The following is a 14,332-nucleotide window of genomic DNA, read 5'->3' as shown; positions in this document are numbered from 1 at the left end:
CCGGAGAATACCCACGCAGTCACAGAGAGAACATGCAAACTCCAGACAGAGAGCACCTGTACTCAGGATCCAACCTGGGTTTCTGGCACTATAAGACAGCATCTCTACCGCTGCGCGAATGTGCTGTCCATAACGTGAACGCAGTCCCCACTACCACAAATGTTACAGTCGAGTAGATGCAGAGTCATTATGGATAGAACCGTGAAATTGTAAGGGTAAAAAGACCCTAATGGGAGTTACCTACAGGCCCCCAAACAGTCGCCTGGATGGAGGGTGCAAGTTGCATCAGGAATTAAAATTGGCATGTAACAAAGGTAATGCTATGGTGGTTATGGGAGATTTCAATATGCAAGTAGATTGGGAAAATCAGGTTGGTACTGGACCCCAAGAAAGGAACTTTGTAGAGTGCCTCCAAGTTGGATTCTTAGAACAGCTTGTACTGGAGCCTACCAGGGAGATGGCAATTTTGGATTTAGTGTTGTGTAATGAACCGGATTTGATAAGAGAACTCAAGATAAAGGACCATCAGGTCTGCAATTTGAGAAGAAGAAGGTAAAATCAGAAGTGTCAGTTGAACAAAGGGGAATATGGAGGCATGAGGGAGGAGCTGGCCAAAGTTGACTGGAAAGGGACCCTAGCACGGATGACGGTGGAACAGTAGGAATTTCTGGGAATAATTCAAAAGATGCAGGATCATTTCATTCCAAAGTGGAAAAAAGATTCTAAGGGGGAGTAGGAGGTGACCATGGCTAACAAGGAAAGTCAAGGACAATAACTAAAACGGCAATATGGGGAGAAAAGATGAAGTATGAAGGTAAGCTAGCCAAGAATATAAAGGAGGATAATAAAAGCTTCTTTAGGTATGTGAAGAGGAAAAGATTAGTTAAGGCAAATGTGGGTCCCTTGAAGATATAAACAGGTGAATTTATTATGGGGAACAAGGAAATGGCAGACGAGTTGAACAGCTACTTTGGTTCTGATCTTCAGGAAATTTTTCAGGATGTAACAAGTAAAATGGATAAGGGAGAGCCAGTGGATTTAGTGTATCTAGACTTTCAGAAAGCCTTTGATAAAGTCCCACACAGGAGATTAGAGGGCAAAATTAGAGCACATGAGGGGAGGGTACTGACATGGATTGAAAATTGGTTGGCAGACAGGAAACAAAGAGTAGGAATTAATGGGTCTCTTTCAGAAGGCAGATAGTGACTAGTGGTGTGCCGCAAGGCTCAGTGCTGGCGCTGCAACTACTTACAATATGTATTCATGATTTAGATGAAGGAATTAAAAGTAACATTTGGCAAATTTGCAGATGACACAAAGCTGTGTGGCAGTGTGAACTATGAAGAAGATGCTATGAGGATACAGGGTGACGGATAGGTTGATGCATGGCAGATGCAGTATAATGTGGATAAATGTGAGGTTATCCACTTTGGTGGCAAGAACAAGAAGGCAGATTATTATCTGAATGGTGTCAGATTAGGGAAAGGGGAAGTGCAACAAGACCTGGGTGTCCTTGTTCATCAGTCACTGAAAGTAAGCAGCGGGTACAGCAGGCAGTGAAGAAAGTGAATGGCATGTTGGCCTTCATAACAAGAGGACTTGAGTATAGGAGCAAATAGGTCCTTCTGTAGTTGTACGGGGCCCTGGTGAGACCACACCTGGAGTTTTGGTTTTGGTCTCATAATTTGAGGAAGGGCATTCTTCCTATTGAGGGAGTGCAGCGTCGGTTCACCAGGTTAATTCCCGGGATGGCGGGACTGTCATATGATGAAAGAATGGAATGACTGGGCTTGTATTCACTGGAATTTAGAAGGATGAGTGGGTATCTTATAGAAACATATTAAATTATTAAGGGATTGGATACGCTAGATGCAGGAAACATGTTACCAATGTTGGGGGAGTCTAGAACTAAGGTCCACAGATTAAGAATAAGGAGTAAGCCATTTTGAACTGAGATGAGAAAAAACCGTTTTCACCAGAGAGTTGTGAATTTGTGGAATTCTCTGCCTCAGAAGGCCTCAGAAGGAGGCCGATTCACTGGTTGCATTGAAAAGAGAGTTAGATAGAACTTTTAGAGCTAGTGTAATCAAGGGATGTGGGGAGAAGGCTGGAATGGGGTACTGATTGTGGATGATCAGCCATGATCACATTGAATGGCAGTGCTGGCTTCTATGTTTCTATGTTGCTATGTTTCTATGAGTATCCCACGTTTGGGGACATTGTTAGCACATCTGAAGTGCAATGGGAAAGCCTCATCCTAGAAGATCGAGCCCCTGCCAAGTAAGTTAGTTCTGGTCACTTACTTGCTGCAGGTACGTCCCTCGATATTCTCCCGACACTGGCATTCCCCAGACATCGTGCTGCATGTTAGGTTAGCGGACCCTCCAACGTCGCAGCCGCAGCCTGTCGGGAGATCGAGCACGACAGCAAAGTTAGAACGTAGAAGAGACACACAAGGAACAGACTTACAGACAGAGGGTGTAGGGTGATCTTATAGATTGTACAAAATCACAAGAGGAATATATCGGGTAAACGTCCAGTCTCCTGCCAGAGTAAGGGAAACGATGAAGCAGACGGCACAGGTTTAAGGTGAGGGGGGAAATAGGACCCTGAGGGGCAACATTTTTTACACAAAGATTGGTGGGTGTATGGAACGAGCTGCTGGAGGAGATAGTTGAGGGAGGTACTGCGTTGCAGGCCCCCCCTCCATTACATGAGGGTCAGCTGTATCACTCACCTTGGCAACCAAAGTAGTTGTTCTCCCGGAGGTTGTAGTGCCCTTCCACGCACCGCCCACAGTCCTGCCCACACACGTTGGCTTTGCAGTAACACCTGCCCCGGGTCTGAAACAGGAAGTTGGCAGCGTCAGGGTGGAACACTGGCTCCCGTGCACCAGCCGTGACTGATACCTGCTCACCCTCCCCAGTACACTCACCTGGTCGCACAGTCCAATCCCACTGACCGTACCTCTCACAACACAGCCGCATTCTGCAATGTGGAGACAAAAGGACAACTGGATCAGGCTTAATACAGACCTGGACATAAACATAGATGATGGTTGGTAAGTTTGCAGATGACATTGAGAAGTCCCCCATGGTAGGCTGAGCCAGAAGATTAGCCCCGCTGAGATACTCCAGCTTTTTGTGTCTATCTTCGGTGTAAACCAACATCTGCAGTTCCTTCCTACACGGGTTTCACCGGGATCTGTGCTGGGACCTCTCTGGTTTGCGATATATATAAATGACTTGGGGGTAAACATAAATGGGTTGGTTAGTAGGTTTACAGATAACACCAAGATTGCTGGGGTTGCGGACTGTGAGGAAGGCTGACAAATTATACAGCAGGGTATAGGTCAGCTACAGAAATGGGCAGAGAAATGGCAGATGGTGTTTAATCTGAGCAAGTGTAAGGTATTGCACTTTGGGAGGTCAAATGTAAGGGGAAATATATACAATTAATGGCATGACACATAAGAGAATTAAGGTCACATAGGTTAGTGGAGCCATTGCCCAAAAACAGATCACTGTGCCTGACCCGTTGAGTTGCTCCAGCACTGTGTTTAAGTCTACAACACCGCCCAGCCACCCGAGAAGGAAGGGCTGAGATAACTCACCAATGCACCCATCGAGTTCCCCTTCAGCCGGCCTCCAGTACAGGGGTCTACACCTCTCACATCCAGGCCTATTGGAGTTCGCAAGGCAGGAGCAAGAAGCCTGTCCAAAAGCAAATCAGTGAGTATCACACAGAATGGATTTTGTCCTTTAAAAGCCAAGTTTTCCTTGGCTTAGTTTTAAATAACCTTTTTTATACTTAACGTCATTTTCTGTATTTTACACTTGGGTAAGTTGGCTCTATGCCCATGTTGGCTCTTACTTTAACAAAATACACTATTTACTTTTCTTCTAATTTGAATTCACCAGATTGGAACATCGGTGGGAGTAATTAATGGAGATTGTTTGGAGATAGTCCACACTACAATGGAAGAAATGTTGGATGTCTTAAAACATATGAAGATAGATAAATCTCCAGAGCCTGATAAGATATATCCGAGGATACAATGGGAAGCTCAAGATGAAAATGCAGCCTCCTTGGCTGAGATATATGAATCATCATTAGACATGGATCAGATGCCAGAAGACTAGAGGGTGGCTAAAGTTGTGCCTCTATTTAAGAAGGGTTGTAAGGAAAAGCCTGGGAACTATGAGCCTAACATCTGCGGTAGGAAAGTTAATGGAGAGGAGGGATAAGATACATATGCATTTGGATAGACAGGGGCTGATTAGGGAGTCAGCATGGTTTTGTACGTGGGAGATCAGGCTTCACAAATTTGCTTGTTTTTTTTGAAGAAGGAATCAAGAAGGCAGATGAGGGCAGGGTAATAGATGTTGTCTATATGGACTTCACAAAGGTCTTTTGATAAAGTTCCGCATGGGGGTGGGCTGCTCTAGACGGTTAGATTGCATGGGATCCAGAGAGAGAGCTAGCCGACTGGGTAGAGAATTGGCTTCATGGAAGGAAGCAGAGGGTGAGGTGGAAAATTATATTTTGAAATGGTCAAAAGATCAAGAGGTCTGTGACTAGTGGTGTCGGTGCTGGGCCCACTGTTGTTTGTGGTTTATATCAACAATTTGGATGAGAAAGTACTAGGCATTAGTACGTTCTGAGGACGTACTAAGTTTGCAGATGAAGTAGGCGGTATTGTATATAGTGAAGATGGTTATCAAGAATTAAAGCAGATCTTGGTTAACTGAGCAAGTGAGTCAAGGAGTTGCTAATAGTTTAATTCAGTGTGGGGTGTTAGGTGGGAAGTCAAACCAGGGCAGGATCTACACAGTGAATGGCATGGCCTTGTGAATGTTGTACGAGAAGACGGATCTAGGAGTGCAGGTACATAATTCCCTGATAGTGGCATCACAGGTAAATCGGGAGAGTGATAAACGTCAGGCAAGTAAACATTTAACATTCATGAATACCCTAGCCCTGAACCCTGATGTGTTTGTTCCATCCAACTGGATCGGAGCCAAGCCATAACTCAACGAGCAGAAAGACCCTCCAGAGAGCCGTAACCACTGGCAACAAGCCATCAGCTCCAAGGGCTTGGAAGATTTTCCTGAAGAAAAGCAGTTGATATGGTGCCAAGGGACAGTCCCAGATGCACAAACATTAAATTAAAATCTCGAGGTATACTTACAGAGTGAGCAAGCCCCGCTGTCCCAGGGGAGAGGCAGTCGGTCACTGGAAGAAACATCAAGTATTAGGAAAAGAAAGATTTAATAATCTATCTCAGACCTCCAGCCAACTGGATAATGACGCAACACTATAACCCCAGATCCCAAAGGACATCATTATGTTGGACAGGCTGCAGAAGAGATTCACCAGGATGTTACCTGGGCTGGACTTATATGGAGAGGTTGGATAGGCATGGACATTTTATTTTGGAGCGTAGGAGGTTGAGGGGTGACCTTAGAGTTATAGAGTCATACAGCATGGACACAGGCCCATCAGCCCAACTTGACCACGTCGACCAACAAGTCCTATCTACACTAGTCCCCCTTGCCTGCATTTGCTCCTTATCCATCGAAACCTGTTTGATCCATGTACCTGTCTAAATGGTTGTTAAACCCTATTGAGGTGTACAAGATCACGAGGAGCATGGATAATGTGAACGTCCAGTCTAAAACTAGATTGCACAGGCTTATGGTAAGGAGGGAGAGATTGAAGAGGGAACGCAGGCAATTTTTTCACTTGGAGGGTGAACCGTATCTGGAATGAGCTGCCAGAGGAAGTTTATGACTTTCAAAAGATATCTGGGCAGATATATGGATAGGGTGGGTTTAAAAGGACATGAGCCAAATTCAGGCTAATGCGACTAGCCCAGTGTGCCAACGGTCAGTGTGAACAAGATGGGCTTAAGGGCCGGTTTCTGTGCTGTACAGGTTTTTGACCATGACTTTGGAGGAGGCCATTCAGCCTTTGATGCTGTTCTAAGATTAGTCTCTATGAAGGCTGCAATTCCACCCATTCACCCACCTCATGAGTACATGAGTAGAGAGATCACTTGGCCCCTCTGTCCCATCCTGCCATGCAATATGGTCATGGCTGATCAGCCCCAGGCCTCCCCTCCACTTCTGTCCCAGCTCTCAGTTCTCATTGCCCTCAGTGTCAGATGCTCTCCACCGATCCCCAACCCCAACACACAACATTCACCTATCACCCACCCAACCATTTCCTACCCAAGGCCAACCCACCCACCTCCAGCCCCTTGCCGCCGCCCACCCATCTCTGCCCCCACCTCAACGCCAGTCACCCATCCCCCGCCCCACCCTTTCTCCAGCCCCACACTGATACCCTACAGCTAGCCCCACCCCTTCCGCCAGTTACCCAATGAGCTGGCGCCGAGGGAGCTTCATGGGGCGGGAGCTGGGAAAGTGAGCAGCATGAAGGCGGAGTGAGTACCGGGCCCGTCACTCGCTTCCCCGGCCGGTGACTTCCCACTCCTCCCGACGCCCGGCATCTTCCCTCCCGGTCTTGAGTTAAACTCTCATTCGGTTATAGCGGCCAATCGGCAATAACACACACACCGCCTCCCCCCCCCCCCCCCCCCCCCACATGGTCAAAGGGGGGACCCGGCGAGGGATCACCAAGAATGAAGGGGGACCAAGTGGGGAGACGACAGGCGGAGGATAGCACTGCTCGGTGAACTGTTGTAACGTTATCGGCACCAGAAACATGGTGACACTTCTGTACTGCCTACCTGAGGCTGCTGTATGAATCTGTGATTCTGTGGTGGGAATCTGTGGAATTCATTGCCACAGACATCTGTAGAGGCCGTCAATAGATATTTTTAAGGCCGAGATCGACAAATTTTTGATTAGTCAGGGTGTCAGGGAGAAGGCAGGAGAATGAAATTGAGACGGAAAGATAGATTAGCCATGATTGGATGACGGATTTGACTTGATGGGCTGAATGGCCTGATTCTTCTCCTGGAACTTATGCTGTGTGGTTATATCGGGCTGTATGCAAAAACAAAGCATTGCACTGTACCTAGGTATACAGTATGTGACAATAAAGTGTCATCATTGGTCCGCTGTCGAGACAGTTTACTGTATATCCAACTGGCGTTGTGCAAACCCACGTCACAGTAGAACTACCTGCTGGTCAGAGGTCTCCCCCTTGGGCAACAGCAACAAGAGGACCATTGTTACCTTGACAGCGAGGGAAGACGTTCGCTCTGGAGACGCAGGTATCACAGCGGTGCCCGGCAAAGTGTGGTAAGCATTTACACCGGCCCGTGGCCCGGTCACACGCAGAATCATACGAACCTTCCGTGGAACACCTGCAGGCTTTAATGAACAACAGAGAGATCGCCAGGTCAGCTGAAAGAGACACCAATCGCTTCGACCAACAACTTCACAGCAAGCCACGGCCTCTGATGCTGTGAGGAAGTACAGGCCTCGCAAGCAAATATCCTCATAGAGAGACACAAAATGCAGGAGTAACTCAGTTTTAATTTAGTTTAGTTTATTATTGACACGTGTACAGTGAAAAGCTTTTTGTTGTGTGCTATCCAGTCAGCAAAAACTCTATGCATGCTTACAATCAAGTGCTCCACTGAGTACAGCATCTCTGGAGAACATGGATAGGTGACGTTTTGGGTCGGGATCCTTCTTCTGATAGCCCCACACCCAGCCCCAAACTGATTGTAGAGGGGGAGGGGATCTTGAAACAAGAGAAGACCAGGACAAATCAGGGCTAGCAGCAGGTGACCTCGGTCAAGGAGGTTCCCAGATAGGCTGATTGTTGACTTTAATTTAGTTTATTGTCACGTGTACTGAGATACAGTTGGCCAGGGGTGGTGGATCCCAAGAGGGATATATAGTTGTGAATTATGGAACTGGTTAACTGACTTAGTGGAGGAAGGGGGGGAGGATTGTTTGTGGAAGTTACCTAAAATTAGAGAATTCGACGTTCATACCACTGAGTTGTAAGCTACCCGAGCGGAAAATGCGGTGTTGTTCCTCCAGTTTGCGTGTGGCCACACTCTGGCAATGGAGGAGGCCCAGGAAGAAGGGTCAGTGTGGGAATGGGAAGTGATTGCAGGCGGGGGGGGGAGGATCCCACTACATGGGTTTGCAATCAATCAGGGGCCGAGTAATGGGAAGTTTGCGGACTACAACAATACCGCGTTTAACGGGACTGCAAAACGAGACCCCAGGTATATTGGTCATCTAGAGGACACCAAGTACTGGAGTATATTGTTTGGTTTTAGTTTATTTTGTTCATTAATGTTCCGATGTACAGTGAAAGCAATTTTGTTGCATGCTTTCCAGCCAGCAGAAAGACTATACATGATTATAATCAAGCCATCCACAGTGGACAGATACATGACAAAGAGAATAATGTTTAGTGCAGGATAAAGTCTGATTGAAGATTGTTCAAATGTCTCCATTGTTGTAGATGGGAGGTTTTAGTTTAGTTTAGTTTAGTAATAGCAGAGAAGAAACTGTTCCTGAATCTGGTGGTATGTGCTTTCAAACTTTTGTATCTTCTGCCCGATGGGAGAGGGGAGAAGAGGGAATGAGTGGTGTGTGAGTGGTCCTTGATTATGTGGGCTGCTTTCCCGAGGCAGCGTGAAGTGTAGATGGTCGATGGTGGGGAGTCTGGTCTGTGTGATGGACTGGGCTACATCTACAACCCTCTGCAATTTCATATGGTCTTGGGCAGAACTGTTGCCATACCAAGGTGTGATGCATCCCAATAAGATGCTTTCTATGGTGCATCTGCAGAAGTTGGTAAGTTGGGAAGTGGATGGGGAGCTTCCGTGTAGACACAGAGAAATAAATAACTGCAGACGTTGGTTCATATCCAAAAGGATACAAAGTGCTGGAGTATCTCAGCGGCTCAAACAGCATCACTGGCGAACATGGATAGGTGACATTTCAGCTCGAAACCCATCTTCAGTCCTTCTTCTGGTGGAACCCGCCCAAAGGCTAAGCGGACCGCAGTGTCAGGAGGGAGCAGCTGGAGATGTCGGAAGCGAGGAGCAAAGGCCTGTCGGAGGATGAACCGGGGTAATGCCTCCAGAGCCGCCAAGGTTGGCTGCAGGAGGAGCTCCCGAGACACAAAGATGGCCGGGTGAGGAGAGGGATGTCGATTCGCGGGCCGTTCTGGTTGAAGGGGACGGAGAGAGACCCCGCAGGAGCCCTGTGTTTACCTGGATCGGGAGCCCATCCAGTAGACTTAGCGTGCGGGTGCACCGGACTTTGGAAATGGAGCTAAAATAGTGGCATCCACCAGTTTAAACATGCAAAAATAATTTCACTATACAGTTGCATAAGTGACAAATAAAGCATCAATGAACCATGTTCTGCAGAGATGCTGCCTGACCTGCTGAACTTTCTTCATCTTCTAAGGAAGTAGAGCATAATGCCTGTTCACTAGCCGCGCTGTCGACTGGGATACCTGCTGCGGACTTACATGAACAGTTGGGATGATGGTGATACCCGTACGCACACTGGCTGCACGAATGTCCCATGAAGTTCAGCCGGCACTCGCACCGCCCCGAGGCATCGCAATTGTTGTTCACTGATCCCACATTGTCACAGGAGCAGGCTGCAAATACAAAGTAATCATCATCCTCAGCAACAACCATCCTGCAGAAGAAACACAGCGCCAACACTTCTCACAAAGCTCAACATTACTCGGGAGCTGCGACTTTTTCCTTTGGAAATATTCCTAATGAGGCCCAATCGGAGTCCTACAGAGTGAAATCATGACTTCCTGACATATTCAATGCCTTTTGCGATAAAGGCTTCTTTACCACCCTATCTACTTGTGCTGCCATCTTCAGTAAGCTGTGAACTTGGACTCCCTCAGCACATCAATGCTGTTAAAGGTCTTGCCATGAATTGTATACTTACATTCAACCTCCCAAAGTGCCACACCTCGTACTTGCTCGAATCATACTCTTTCTGGCTTCTCTCCACTCATTTCTGCAGATGATCTATATCCCACTGTATCTTCTGACAGCCTTCCTCACTCCAATTTTGATGTCATCAGCAGACTTACTCACCAACCCATCTACATCTAAGTCATATATTTATGCATATATAAATAGATACAAATATAGTGTGTGTGTATGTATGTGCGTATGTGTATATATATATATATATATTCCAGGCACCCACCACTCTCTGTGTAAAAAACTTGCCCCGTACCTCTTCTTTACACCTTACCCTCCTCACCTTAAAGCCATGTCCTATAGTCCTTGACATTTTGCTTCCATTGACAAGGAAGGGTGTATCAGAATAGGATTACTTTTGGGGACAGAGCATGTTTTGTTTGCTGGGCGCTGGGTCCTACCTGGGCAGTGCGGGAACGAGTGATATCCCGCTCGACAGCGATCGCACCGGCTGCCTCCAACCTCCGGCCGACACAGGCACCTCCCGGCATTGTCGCACCGCTCCGGCAGGGTCCCCGCACTGCTACAGGGGCAGGCTGCAGCACAATAGGCACATCACATGCTGGACAGTACCACAGGCACACACAGTAGGATGGTACACTACACAGCACAGCGGAATAACACGCTACAGTACTGGAGTCCAGCACACTGGACGGTAGAGTATACAGCATAGTGGGATGGTACAGGTCAGTACGGAACGGTATTACAGCACAATAGGAGGGTAGGGTACAGTAGTACAGCACACTAGGATGGCACAGGACAGATTGGTACGATACTACAAGCACAGTGGGACAGTCCAGTACAGTACAGTACAGTGAGGTGGTGCAGCACAGTGGGATCGGAATACCGCAGGAATCATAGGGTCATGCAGCACCAAAACAGGCTCGTTGTCCCGACTCAACAATGCTGATCGAGATAGGTAGGAAAGTTCAGGAGAGACATGCCTTCGTTGCTATCTATTCGACTAGCAACTTAACATTTTAGGAATCCTGCACCAGCACTCCCAAGTCCCTTTGCACCTCTGATTTCTGAATCCTCACCTCAGTTAGAAAATAGTCAACGCTTGTAGTCCTACTATCAACATGTATGACTCCACACTTTGTTATGCTGTGTTCCAGCTGCCACTTCTCTGCCCACATGGCCAACCTGTCCAAGTTCTTCCGCAGAGTCCCTGGTTTCTCTACATTACCTGCTGCACCTACCACCTGTGTGAAAAATAATTGCCCCGTACATCTCCTTTGAACTTTGCCCTTCTGATCTTACAACTATGCCCACTAATCCTTGACATTTCCACCCTGGGAAAAAGGTTCTGAATGTCCACTTATGCCATTTAAACACCCTTGTCCCTCGAATATACTTGTCATTCTATATAGATACATACTCTATTATACTTCTATCAGCATAGATGAAAAACTGTTGCTACAACTATGAGAGTCACAGAGTTATACAGCATGGAATTCTCTGCCCCAGAGGGCGGTGGAGGCTGGTTCTCTGGATACTTTCAAGAGAGAGCTTGATAGGGCTCTTAAAGATAGCGGAGTCAGGGGATATGGGGAGAATGCAGGGACGGGGTACTGATTGGAGATGATCAGCCATGATCACATTGAATGGTGGTGCTGGCTCGAAGGGCCAAATGGCCTACTAGTGCGCCTATTGTCTATTGAAACTGGCCCTTTAACCCAAATCATTCATACTGACTAAGGTGCCAAGTTTAAGCTAATCCCATTTGCCCATGCCTGGCTCATTATATCCCTCTAAACCTTTCCTATCCATCTACCTATCCAAATATCTTTCAAATATTGTTACAGTACCTGTCTCAACTACTTCCTCTGGAAGCTTGTTCCATACACCCACAACCCTGTGTCGGATAAAGTTGCCCTTAAGTTTCTCTTTAAATCTTCCCCTTATCACCTTAAACCGATGTTCTTGATTCCCCTACTCTGGGTAAAAAACAATGTGCATTTACCCTTTCTATTTCTCTCATGATCTTATACACCTCTATAAAATCACCCCTCTGCCACCTCCGCTCCAAGGAATCAAGTCATAGCCTGCTCAGCCTATCCCTGTAGCTCCAGCCCTGGAGTCCTGGCAACATCTTCGTAAATCTTCTCTGAACTCTTTCCAGCGTAATGACATCCTGCCCATAGAGGGTGACCAAAATTGAACACAGTACTCCAAATGTGAAGATACGGAAGTGCTGGAGTATCTAAGCAGGTCAAACAGCATCCCTCTAGACCGTGGATAGGTGACTTTTCAGATTGGGAAACTTATTCAGCCTGCTCTGTTCTTCAAACCCTACATTCTCCAGAGATGCTGCCTGACCCGCTGAGTTACCTCAGCATTTTGTGTCTGTTTATTGTAAACCAGCATTTGCAGTACTTTGTTTCTGCTCAAAGTGCAGTTTACCCAGAGCATGGGAATCAAGAACCAGAGGACATAGGTTTAAGGTGAAACACAGAAACATAGACGTAGAAAATAGGTGCAGGAGTAGGCCATTCGGCCCTTCGAGCCTGCACCGCCATTCAATATGATCATGGCTGATCGTCCAACTCAGTATCCTGTACCTGCCTTCTCTCCATACCTCCTGATCCCTTTAGCCACAAGGGCCACATCTAACTCCCTCTTAAATATAGCCAATGAACTGGTCTCAACTACCTTCTGTGGCAGAGAATTCCAGAGATTCACCACTCTCTGTGGGAAAAATGTTTTTTTCATCTCGGTCCTAAAAGATTTCCCCCTTATCCTTAAACTATGACCCCTTGTTCTGGACTTCCCCAACATCGGGAACAATCTTCCTGCATCTAGCCTGTCCAACCCCTTAAGAATTTTGTAAGTTTCTATAAGATCCCCCCTCAAGCTTCTAATTGAGGGAGGAAAGATTTAATAGGAACCTGAGGGGCAACTTTTTTTTAAAGGATGGTAGGTGCATGGAACAAGCTGCCGGAGGAGGTAGTTGAGGCAAGTACTATCGCAACATTTAAGAAACAATTAGGCAGATACATGGATAGGATATATTTAGAGGGATATGGGCTAAATGGGCCTAGTGTAGATGGGACATGTTGGTCGGCTATTGGGCCAAAGGACCTGTTTCCACGCTATGATTCATCAACATCTTGTGCAACTGCAACATGACTGGCCACTCTCTCTTTAATCCTGAACTCTGTAGACTGTGGATGGCTCAATTGTAATCATGTATTCTCTTTCCGCTGACTGGTTAGCACGCAACGAAAGCATTTCACTGTACCTCGGTCCACGTGACAATAAACTAAACTGAACTAATCCTGGCAACCTCTCTCCATCCTCCCTGTCAATAAACACACGCGACGCCATTCTCTCCGTGGGCCAGTGAAGGTTACTTACACACGCAGGCGGGGAAGCGAGAGAATCCCGTCGAGCACCTTTCGCAGAAGCGGCCCTCCACCCCTCGTCGACACAAGCACCGGCCGTTGTCTGGGTCACACACTGGCGGAGACACTCCTGCGATGTAACACTGGCACTCTGACCAATATTAGAGAGGGTTAAAGTTCTGTATAAGATGAAGGAACTAGCTCACTGCATCATTGCAAAACACAAAATGCGGAGAAACTCCAGAATCGAAGAACCTGTTTCCATGCTGATGTACTTTCAAATCAATTCAATAGCTGCCTATGTGGGAACCATTTCCTTGGCCTGCATAAATGTCTCTTAAACCTAGTGCCTTATTCCACCACCTCCTCTGGCTATAAGGTTTGGATATCAAACACTCTCTGTGCAATCATTTTGCTCTGTTTTGAATCTGGCAAAACAGATACCAGACCAACTTCCATATCAGAAATATGTCACATATCATTTGCCAGGCTTTGCCCCATCCGTAGAACATAAGAGTGTAAGAAATAGGAGCTGAATTAGGCCATTCGACTCCGTCATTCAATCACAGCTGATCTAGTTTACCCTCTGAACCTATTATCGTGCTTTCTCTTATAACCTTTGATGACCTTACTAACCTCAGAACCTGTCAATCTCCACTTTAAAAATAATATATCTGCACACTGGGAACAGCTTAATTGTAATAATGTATAGTCTTCCTGCTGACAGGATAGTAGGCAACAAAAGGCTTTTTACTGTACCTCAGTACACGTGACAATAAAACTAAACTAAACTAAACTAAACAACAATATAGACACAAAGTGCTGGAGTAACTCAGCGGGTCAGGCAGCATCTCAGGAGAAAAAGGATAGGTGACGTTTCGGGTAGGATCTCTTCTTCAAACTCCTGAAGAAGGTTTCATTCATCTGAGGAACGGTTCCGACCCGAAACGTGACCCATCCTTTTTCCTCTAGAGCCACTGCCTGACCCGCTGAGTTGCTCTTGTACTTTCTGTCTATCTTCGTT

At 46.7% G+C, this 14,332-nt stretch overlaps 1 protein-coding gene across 1 annotated transcript in view; it reads right to left on the bottom strand.

Annotated features, from left to right (window-relative positions):
* The window catches only part of LOC129696407 (laminin subunit alpha-3-like), a 197,421-nt gene that overhangs the window by 122,073 nt on the left and 61,016 nt on the right, over positions 1-14,332 (bottom strand). The window contains exons 13-21 of the mRNA XM_055634270.1: positions 13,322-13,459; positions 10,363-10,497; positions 9,478-9,612; positions 7,206-7,343; positions 5,192-5,235; positions 3,614-3,713; positions 2,936-2,988; positions 2,738-2,843; positions 2,304-2,403 (exon numbers count right to left, since the gene is read on the bottom strand). Coding sequence (XP_055490245.1) covers positions 2,304-2,403; positions 2,738-2,843; positions 2,936-2,988; positions 3,614-3,713; positions 5,192-5,235; positions 7,206-7,343; positions 9,478-9,612; positions 10,363-10,497; positions 13,322-13,459 — 949 coding nt within the window. The remainder of the gene's footprint in view (positions 1-2,303; positions 2,404-2,737; positions 2,844-2,935; positions 2,989-3,613; positions 3,714-5,191; positions 5,236-7,205; positions 7,344-9,477; positions 9,613-10,362; positions 10,498-13,321; positions 13,460-14,332) is intronic.

The sequence above is a fragment of the Leucoraja erinacea genome, chromosome 4 (assembly GCF_028641065.1).
Source record: "Leucoraja erinacea ecotype New England chromosome 4, Leri_hhj_1, whole genome shotgun sequence".
Taxonomy (NCBI): domain Eukaryota; kingdom Metazoa; phylum Chordata; class Chondrichthyes; order Rajiformes; family Rajidae; genus Leucoraja; species Leucoraja erinaceus.
This window is presented reverse-complemented; position numbering and strand designations above follow the sequence as displayed.